Source organism: Salvelinus sp. IW2-2015, unplaced genomic scaffold (assembly GCF_002910315.2).
Source record: "Salvelinus sp. IW2-2015 unplaced genomic scaffold, ASM291031v2 Un_scaffold1887, whole genome shotgun sequence".
NCBI lineage: Eukaryota > Metazoa > Chordata > Actinopteri > Salmoniformes > Salmonidae > Salvelinus > Salvelinus sp. IW2-2015.
This window is the reverse complement of record NW_019943249.1, coordinates 107,886-118,311: the sequence shown is the minus strand read 5'-3', so window position 1 is coordinate 118,311 and position 10,426 is coordinate 107,886. Positions and strand designations below refer to the sequence as shown.

Sequence of the window (10,426 nt, the reverse complement as noted above, 5' to 3'; positions counted from 1 at the left end):
GTATAGCACAGTAGTACATTAGTATAGTAGAGTAGCACACTAGTATAGTAGAGTAGTACATTGGTATAGTAGAGTAGTACATTAGTATAGTAGTATAGCACAGTAACATATTAGAGTAGTATAGAGCAGCACATTAGTATAGTAAAGTAGCACATTAGTATGGCAGAGTAGTATAGTACAGTAATAGAGTAGTAGAGTACAGTAGTACAGTAGAGTAGTATAGTGGAGTAGTATAGTACAGTAATACAGTAGAGTAGTACAGTAGYACAGTAGTATAGTACAGTAATAGAGTAGTAKAGTACAGTAATACAGTAGTATAGTAGAGTAGTATAGTGGAGTAGTATAGTACAGTAATACAGTAGAGTAGAGTAGTATAGAACAGTAGTACATTAGTAGTACAAGGGGTGGCTGGTAGCCTAGTGGTTAGAGTGTTGGACTTGTAACCCGAAAGGTTGCAAGATGGAATCCCCCGAGCTGACAAGGTACAAATCTGTCGATCTGCCCCTGAACAAGACAGTTAACACACTGTTCCCCGGTAGGCCGTCATTGAAAATAAGAATTTGTTCTTAACTGACTTGCCTAGTTAAATAAATGTAAAATAAATTAGTAGAGTACAGTAGCATAGTATAGCAGAGCAGTATAGTACAGTAGTACATTAGTATAATAGAGTAATGTAGCCTAGTACAGTAGTATATACTAGTATAGTGCAATAGTACAGTAGCACATTAGTATAATAGAGTAATGTATCCTAGTACAGTAGTATATAATAGTATAGTGCAATAGTACAGTAGTACATTAGTATAATAGAGTAATGTATCCCAGTACAGTAGTATATAATAGTATAGTGCAGTATAGTGGTATAGTACAGTTGTACATTTTTATAATAGAGTAATGTATCCTAGTACAGTAGTATATAATAGTATAGTGCAGTAGTATGCTATTATATACTACTATGCTACTGTACTAGGCTACTGTATAATAGTACAGCAGTACAGTGTGTGCTTTCTTCCTACCACTCCAAAGCTGAAGATGTCAATGGCTACTCCCAACGCTCCTGTTTTGAGGTATTCGTCAGGTAAGTACGCCTGTGTTCCCCTCACTGTCTTGGTATAGGCTACCGTGGTGGTTCTACCAGCTGWCCTACTACTGGAGCTACAGCAGAACCGGGCCAGGCCAAAGTCCCCCAGCTTAGGCTCCAGGTGCTCGTCTAGTAGGATGTTCGAGCTGGAAGAAGAAGACAGATGGTCGGAGTGGGATTGATCAAAAAAGAAGGATCAATTTAGGATCAATGCAAACTTCAGTTATTTATTGTGCCAAGTTTTCCTTCAAAAAATGTCCGAGCATCAGCTGTAGATCAGTCACCACCTGGGTATTCTTCTAGAGGCTAATTTCTCATTTCAAATATGAGATGGAGGCTTAATATGGTAGTATGAAATTATGGGGACAAAGGAATGATTCAGTCAACAGAGCAGGCTACCTCTTGCCTGGTGTCCAAGTCTGAATTTAACAGAGCATTCTACCTCTGCCTGGTGACTCAGCCTGAATATAACAGAGCAGCCTACCTCTTGCCTGGTGTCCCAGCCTGAATTTAACAGAGGCAGCCTACCGCTTGCCTGGTGTCAGCCTGAATTTAAACAGAGCCGCATCCTCTTGCCTGGGTGACTCACAGGCTGAATTTAACAGAGCAGCCTAACCTCTGCTGGTGATCAGCCTGAATTTAACAGAGCAGCGCTACCTCTTGCCTGGTGACTTAGCCTTGAATTTAACAGAGCAGCCTACCTCTTGCCTGGTGACTTAGCCTGAATTTAACAGAGCAGGCCTACCTCTTGGCTCTGGTGTCGCCTGAATTTAACAGAGCAGCCTACCTCTTGCCTGGTGTCCCAGCCTGAATTTAACAGAGCAGCTACTCTCTTGCCTGGTGTCCCAGCCTGAATTTAACAGAGCAGCCTACCTCTGCCTGTGTCCAGCCTGAAGTTTAACAGAGCAGCCTACCTCTTGCCTGGTGTCCCAGCCTGAATTTAACAGAGCAGCCTACCTCTTGCCTGGTGTCCCAGCCTGAATTATAACAGAGCAGCCTACCTCTTGCCTGGTGACTCAGCCTGAATTTAACAGAGCAGCCTACCTCTTGCCTGGTGATCTTAGCCTGAATTTAACAGAGCAGCCTAACCTCTTGCCTGGTGTCCGCAGCCTGAATTTACAAAGCTAGCCTACCTCTTGCCTGTGTCCAGCAGAATTTAACAAGGCTAACGGCGGGCGGAGTGAGAGTTCGAGTGAGACGGACACGGATTCGTCAGTTCAGTACCTTAAACTCCGCTTTAGCTACACTATCTAGCTAACTCCCTCTCTACTGCTGTATTGGCTACCTATCTAGCTAGTCCTCTCCTTATGCCTGCTATTGGCTACACTATCTGCTACTCTTCCTCTCCTTACTGGCCTGCTATTGACTACACTATCTAGCTACTCCCTCTCCTTACTGGCTGCTATTGCTTCCCACTATCTAGCTACTCCTCTCCTTACTGGCCTGCTATTGGCTACACTATCTAGCTACTCCCTCTCCTTACTGCCTGCTATTGGCTACACTATCTAGGCTACAGTCTTCCTCTACGGCTTAACTGGCTCTGCTAATTGGCTACACCTACTAATACGTCCTCTCCTTACTGCCTGCTATTGGCTACACTATCTAGGCTAGCGTGCTATCCCTCTCCTACACTGGCCTGCTATTGGCTACACTATCTAACTACTCCCTCTCCTTACTGGCCTGCTATTGGCTACAGTATCTAGCTACCCCTCTCCTTACTGGCCTGCTATTGCTACAGTATCTAGCTACACTACTTCCCTCTCCTTACTGACCTGCTATTGGCTAGCACTATCTAGCTACACGCACTTCCAATCTCCTTTACTGACCTGATATGGCTACACTATCTCGCTACTTCCTCTCCTTACTGGCCTGCTATTGGCTACACTATCTAGCTACACTACTTCCCTCTCCTTACTGTCCTGATATTGCTACACTGATCTAGCTACTTCCCTCTCCTTACTGACCTGCTATTGGCTACACTATCTAGCTACACTACTTCCCTCTCCTTACTGGCCTGCTATTGGCTACAGTACCTAGCTACTTCCCTCTCCTTACTATGGCAAGCGGGATCGAAGGACACTTTGCTCCATGTTGTTGTGTGGCCAGCTAGCAGTGCAAACGCTCCCCATTGAGCAGTAGACTATCACGGTGAAATCCAGATGGTTACTAAATACCAATATTACAAGTTATTTCTCGTGTAGGAAGTTATCCTACTCGAAATAGGTAAACAGTAGGCTACAAAGCTAAAATTAACATTACACAATGTGATCATAATGCCTACATAACCTGTTATAACACTGGTGGGAAGCAACTGCAGGTCGGTAAGCACTAGCCTCTTCACCAGACCGTACTGCTTCGCTCCGGAAGACCTGTTGTCCGGAGCCAAGAGGCTAGCAAGCACCTCGATACAACACCGTTGGTCATTACTTTAGCTGACTGACATGTCACGGTGACATCAATATCGTGACCAATACTACAAGTTAATTCTCACTCACCCATCAAAATAAACATCACTTTATTTCACAAGTTTTAATTAGACCATGCTGCTTTTGCCAGCTAGCCAGCGTAAACTAGCTAGCTGGGAAGGGCTCATCAGGATGACTGACTGAACTAGCTAGCTGGGAAGGGGCTCATCAGGATGACTGACTGAACTAGCTAGCTGGGAAGGTCTCATCAGGATGACTGACTGAACTAGCTAGCTGGCTAACTGAACTAGCTAGCTGGGAAGGTCTCATCAGGATGACTGACTGAACTAGCTAGCTGGGAAGGTCTCATCAGGATGACTGACTGAACTAGCTAGCTGGGAAGGGGCTCATCAGGATGACTGACTGAACTAGCTAGCTGGGAAGGGGCTCATCAGGACGGCTGAACCCAATCCATTCGTTTCCACTCAACTCTCCAGCTGCTCGACATATGTCATCAATTTGGGCACCAGGCGTTTCTGTATATAGCCTCTCCCTCCTAGACTTCAAAATGGAGGGGTGTTGTACCAAAATGCATCAGCGATTGGATCATCTCTTACAAATCTAACCAATCAGAATATCAAAGTTGATAACACCGTGTAGGCTGTCTCTGGCCCAACCCATCTGTGTCTGGGACCAATCACAACGGCCAGAATGTGTTCACATTCTAGAAATCATCGGGGAGGAAGCAAAAATCCAGAAGAACGATGGAAAAGAAAAGGTCAGTTTGCGGAGCGATGTGGATGGGTAGCCAGGAAAAGCTTACCTCTTGATGTCTCCATGTATGAGCTGCGGACAGGATGAGTGGAGGAACTGAATGGCTCTGGCTGTGCCCAGCAACACACCGACACGCTGTGGCCAGAAGAGGGCAGCACTGGCCTGAGGGAGAGGCACACACACAGTCAACACACACCAACAACACATATATTCCAGGTTCAATCCTTGTGTCATGTCCTCTTTCTCAATGTTTAATGTCTGGAGCGGACCGGGGACGTAGCTTGACGGGCACGGGGGAACTGCTCTCGAGGACGGGACCGGGGATCTGCTATACCGAGACGGACGGGGACTGATACATTGAGACGGGGACGGGGACTGCTATCGCGGGACGGGAACGGGGGACTGGCATATCGAGACGGGAAGGCTGATTGCCCTCAGTGCGATGTACTTCTGAAGGCCCTCAAAATGTATCATTCCAACAAAGCTAGACATGTACAGGGATGTTCAAGGAGAGACATTTGTTTGATAACCCTTCTATTCATGTTTTTGATACTGGCGTGATGGCATTTGGCGGTGATATACAGTGGGGAGAACAAGTTTATTTGATACACTGCGCGATTTTTGCAAGTTTGTCTACTTACAAAGGCATGTAGAGGGTCTGTAGATTTTTAAGGTTCAATAGGTACACTTCTAACTGGTGTGAATGAGACGGATTAAACAAAAATCCAGAAAATCACATTCGTATGCATTTTTTAAGTAATAATTTGCATTTTAATTGCGGGGCGAGGTAGATTCGGGATCTATCGGGGATCGGATCTGGTGGGATGAACTAGCATCGGGTTATTACTAAGGACGACGTGGACTGGGGGTATTGGTCTATGTCGGTAACAGAAACCTTTGTGGTAGCGAACCGGGACGGATGGTGAACTTCGCATTGTTCAGAGATCAGGTGGGATCTTGCCGCGTGGATATGTTCTTTGACCGTGTCTATTTGCTGGGTGGACGGGGCCCGGAGGCAAACTGGCTATGCGGGAGGATCTCGGGACTGTGGGAATGGGCCTTTATTTCACACTCGACGTGTATATTCAGACATTCTCCGCAGATCTTCAGGGTGTTCGGGGCTGTCCGCTGGCAATACGGACTTTCAGCTCACCTCCAAAGATTTTCTTATTGGTTCGGAGTGGAGACTGGTTTAGGCCACTGCCAGGCCTTGAGATGCTTTTAACGGCAGTCACTCCTTTAGTGTGCCTGGCTGTGTGTTTTGGGTCGTTGTCAATGGTGGAAGAACAGCCACGACCCATCTTCAATGCTCTTACTGAGGAGGGGTTGTTGTGCCAAGATCTCGCGATACATGGCCCCATGCCATCCTCCCTCAATACGGTGCAGTCGTCCTGTCCCCTTTGCAGAAAAGCATCCCAATAGTATAGAGTTCCACCTCCATGCTTCCGGTTGGGATGGTGGTTCTTGGGGTTGTACTCATCCTTTCTTCTTTCCTCGAACACGGCGAGTGAGTTTAGACCCGAAAAGCTCTATTTTTGTTATTCAGACCACATGACGCTTTCTGCCCATTCTCCTCTGGATACCAGATGGTGGCATTGGAAACTTCAGACGGGGCCTGGACATGCGTGGCTTGAGCAGGGGGACCTTGGCGTGTCGCTGCAGGACTTTAATCCTGACGGCCATGGTGTGTTACTAATGGTTTTCTTTGGAGACTGTGGTCCCAGCCTTCTTCTTCAGGTCATTGACCAGGTCCTGCCGTGTAGTTCTGGGCTGATCCCTCCCTTCCTCTGATCATTGATGCCACGAGGTGAGATCTTCATGGAGCGCCAGACCGAGGGTGATTGACCGTGCGATCTTGAACTTCTTCGCATTTTCTAATAATTGCGCCAACAGTTGTTGCCTTTCACCAAGCTGCTTGCCTATTGTCTGTAGCGCCATCCAGCCTTGTTGCAGGTCTACAATTGTTTATCTCCTGATGTCCTTACAACAGCTCTTATGGTCTTGGCATTGTGGAGAGGGTTTGGAGTCTGTTTGATTAGAAGTGTGTGGGAAGGTTGTCTTTTATACAGGTAACGAGTTCAAACAGGTGCGTTTAATCACAGGTAATGAGTGGCGAACTTCTAGGAGGTTGTGAGTCCTTTAAAGAAAAACTGAAGGACAGGTTGCTGTGAGGCACGGAAGTTTCTTTAAGCTGGATTGGATCGCATGGTGAATCAATAGTACGTACTTGGGTCTTATATGACAACGATGGGACGGAATTTGGCTTATTCTTAGATTGTAGGACGCGGGTAAGGAGGACTAGAGTATTTATCTACTTCGGGAGACTCAGGGACACGGGGACTGGCTATTCGAGACGGGACGGTGAGATCGCTAATTTTTCTGGTGACGGGGACGGGTGATGCTTATTCATGAGACGTGGACGGGGACTTTTGCTTTTATTCTGGATACGGAACTATGTGGTGCTTGACGGTACGGGGACTTGCTGTTGCACTCAAAGTTAGAGGACGGAGTGATCTGCTTATCGCGAGATCGGACCGGACTGCTATTTCCTCCTGATGGTGTTTTCGGGAACTCTGAGGAACGTCGCTATTTTTCTACGATGCTCTGCGAGCGGAACGGGGTACTGCTATCCGCGTACGGGAGGGGACTGCTATCGCGCGGGGACTGCTATCGATGAGGTGGGTACAGGGGACTGCTTATCAGACGGGGACCGGGGAATGCTAATTGGCGACGGGGATATCGTGGGACCTGCTATCAGCGACGCGGTACGGGGACTGCTTATCGAGCATCGGGACGGGGTACTGCGCTGCTTGCTTGAGAACAGTTAAACATTGAGAAGGAGACATTGGCACAGAGGTTGAACTCTGGAAAATATGTGTTTGTTGGTGCTGTGTGACTGTGGTGGTGTGCCTCTCCCTCTAGGCGCAGTGCTGCCCCCTTTCTGGCCACGAGCGGTGTTCGGTGTGGTTGCATGGGCACATGCCAGAAGCCTTCACGTTCCTCCACTCATCCTGTCCGATTCTTGCACTTGTAAGGTGACCATACGGAGATCATCAAGAGGTAAGCTTTCCTGGCTCTACCCATCCACTATCTGCTCCGCAAACTACCTTTTCTTTTCCATCGTGACTTCATGGATTTTTGCTTCTCCATGATTGATATGCTGAACCATCTGCCGTGATTGGCCGAACACAGATGTGGTGGGCCAGAGACAGCCTACACGGTTGTTATCAAATTTTGATATTCTGGATGGTTAGATTTGTAAGAGGAATGATCTCAATCGCTGATGGCCATTTTGGTAACAACACCTCTCTTGCCATTTTTGAATGTTAGGAGGGAAGAGGCTTCTATAGCAGAATCAGCCTGGTGCCACTAGAATATTGGATGACATATGTCGAGTAGAAAGATTTTTCTTGCTAGTGCAAATGGATGTGAGCGTATGAGAAGTGGATGGAAACGAATGATGGGTTCAGCCGTCCTGATTGAGCCCTTCCGCAGCTAGCTAGTTCAGTCAGGTCATCCTGATGAGCCCCTTCCGCGAGCTAGCTATGTTCAGGTCAGTCATTACACGCTGGATGGAGATCCATTCCCGAGCTAGTAGTCAGTCATAAGGTACATCCTGATGAGACCCTTGCACCAGGTCTAGCTTATGTTCAGTTAGCAGCTAGCTAGTTCAGTCAGGTCATCCTGATGAGATCTTACCCCAGCTAGCTAGTTTCAAGTCAGTCCTATCGCTGATGACCCTTCCCAGCTAGCTAGTTCCAGGTTCAGCTCATCCTGATGAGACATTCCCAGCTAGCTTAGTTCAGCTCAGTCATCCTGAATGAGACCTCAGCTAGCTAGTTCAGTTAGCCAGCTAGCTAGTTCAGTATAGTCATCCTGATGAGAACTTCCCAGCTAGCTTGTTCAGTCAGTCATCCTGATGAGCCCCCTTCCCAGCTACTAGTTCAGTCAGGTCATCCTGATTGAGACCTTCCCAGCTAGCTAGTTCAGTTAGTCATCCTTGATTGAGACCTTCCAGCGTTAGCTAGTTCAGTTAGTCGTTCCTGATGAGAACTTTCCCCAGCTAGCTATGTTCAGTTCAGTCATCCTGATGAGACTTCCCAGCTAGCTAGCTTCAGTCAGTCATCCTGATTGAGCCCTTCCCAGCTATTCAGTCCATGATTAGTCGTGCCTGATGACGCCTTAGCCAAGCTAGTAGTTCAGCTCAGTCATCCTGATGAGACCTTCCAGCTAGCTAGTTCAGATTTTCGCTAGTCATACTCACCTAGATGAGACCTTATAGAGCTGGGCTAAGTTCAGAGGTATAGCACGACTAGCTAGTTCAAGTCAGTCATGCCTGATTGAGATGATAGGTGATGAATGGTACTTAGTTGATGAGAAGTCGAGTGGGCTTTTACGTGAATTAAATTGAGAGCTAACCGTTATCTATTTAGTCAGAAGTTTTGAATTAGGTTCGTTATATTGAGGGTGAATTATGGTTCTGTAGTATAGCTGAAGTAGTAGATGCTATCAATGAGTTCAGTAGATCGTTACGGTAAAATTTTAGCCTGCGCGTTGATTGTGCGTGTAGTTGCGATTTTTATTCTAATCGTCGTGATGATATTTTTAGCTTCTGGAGTGATGCTTTTGGCCCGCTTAGCTAGTTCAAGTTCATGTCATTCCTGAATGAGCCCCTTCCCAGCTAGCTAGTTCAGTGTCATCCTGATGAGTCCCTTTCTCCTCAGCTAGCTAGTTTACGCTGGCTGCTGGCAAATAGCAGCATGGTCTAATTTAAAAACTTGTGGAAATAAAAGTGATGTTTAATTTTGATGGGTGAGTGGAGAATTTAACTTGTTCAGTATTGGTCACGCATTTGATGTACATGTGACATGTCAAGTCACAGCGTAAAGTTAATGACCAACGGTTGTTGTATCGGAGGTGCTTGCTAGCCTCTTGGCTCGCGGACAACAGGTCTCGGAGACGAGGCAGTAGGGTCTGGTGAAGAGGCCTAGTGCTTACCGACCCTGCAGTTGCTTCACGCAGTGTTTAAGTAACAGGTTATGTAGGAATTATGATCACATTGTGGTAATGTTATTTAGCTTTGGGTAGGCCTACTGTTGACCTATTTCGAGTAGGATAACTTCCTACACGAGAAATACTGTAATATTGGGTATTTAGTAAACCATCCTGGATTTGATCACCGTGATAGTGCTACGCTTGCTATGGGGAGGTTTGGCACTGCTAGGTGGCCACACAACAACATGGAGCAAAGTGGTCTCGACTGCCACGCTTGCCTATAGTAAGGAGAGGGAAGTAGCTAGGTACTGGTAAGCTCACAATAGCAGGCGCAGTCAGGAGAGGAAGTAGTGTTAGCTAGATAGTGTAGCCAATAGCAGGTAGCTAAGGAGAGGAAGTAAGCTAGGTTACTGTAGCCAATAGCAGGCCAGTTAACGAGAGGAAAGTAGTTGTAGCAGATAGTGTAGCCAATAGCAGGTAGTAAGGAGACAGGGAAGTAGTGTTAGCTAGATGTGTAGCCAATAGCAGGACAGTAGGAGAGGAAGTAGTGTAGCCTAGAATAGTGTAGCCAATACAGGTCAGGGTAAGGCAGAGGGAAGTTAGTGTAGCTAGATAGTTGTAGCCAATAGCGAGGCCAGTAAGGAGAGGGAAGTAGCTGATAGTGTGAATAGCAGGCCAGGTAAAGGAGAGGGAAGGTAGCTAGAATAGTGTAGCCATATGGCAGGCTCAGTAAGGAGAGGGAAGTAGCCTGATAGTGCTAGCCAATAGCAGAGAAGTAAGGAGAGGGAAGTAGCTAGATAGTTGTAGCCAATAGCAGGCCAGTAAGGAAGAGGGAAATAGCTAGATAGTGTAGCCAATAGCAGGCCAGTAAGGGAGAGGGAAGTAGCTTAGATAGTGTAGCCAATGAGCAGGCCAGTAAGGAGAGGGAAGTAGGCTAGAGTACTGTATGCAATAGCAGGCAGTACAGGAGAAGGGAAGTAGCTTTAGAATACGTGTAGCCAAATAGCAGGGCCAGTAAGGAGAGGGAGTAGTGTAGCCAAGTATCCCAGGTCAGTAAGGAGAGGGAAGTAGTGTAGCTAGATAGTGTCCGCCAATATCCAGGTCAGTAAGGCGAGGGGAGTAGGCTAGTACTGTTTAGCCAATATCAGGTAGCTAGGAGAGGAAGTAGTGTACT

At 46.8% G+C, this 10,426-nt stretch overlaps 1 protein-coding gene across 1 annotated transcript in view; it reads right to left on the bottom strand.

Annotated features, from left to right (window-relative positions):
• The window catches only part of LOC112072310 (interleukin-1 receptor-associated kinase 1), a 67,797-nt gene that overhangs the window by 16,678 nt on the left and 40,693 nt on the right, over window positions 1-10,426 (bottom strand). The window contains 2 exon segments of the mRNA XM_070439739.1: window positions 1,014-1,224; window positions 4,307-4,419. Of these exon segments, the coding sequence (XP_070295840.1) occupies window positions 1,014-1,224; window positions 4,307-4,419 (324 nt within the window).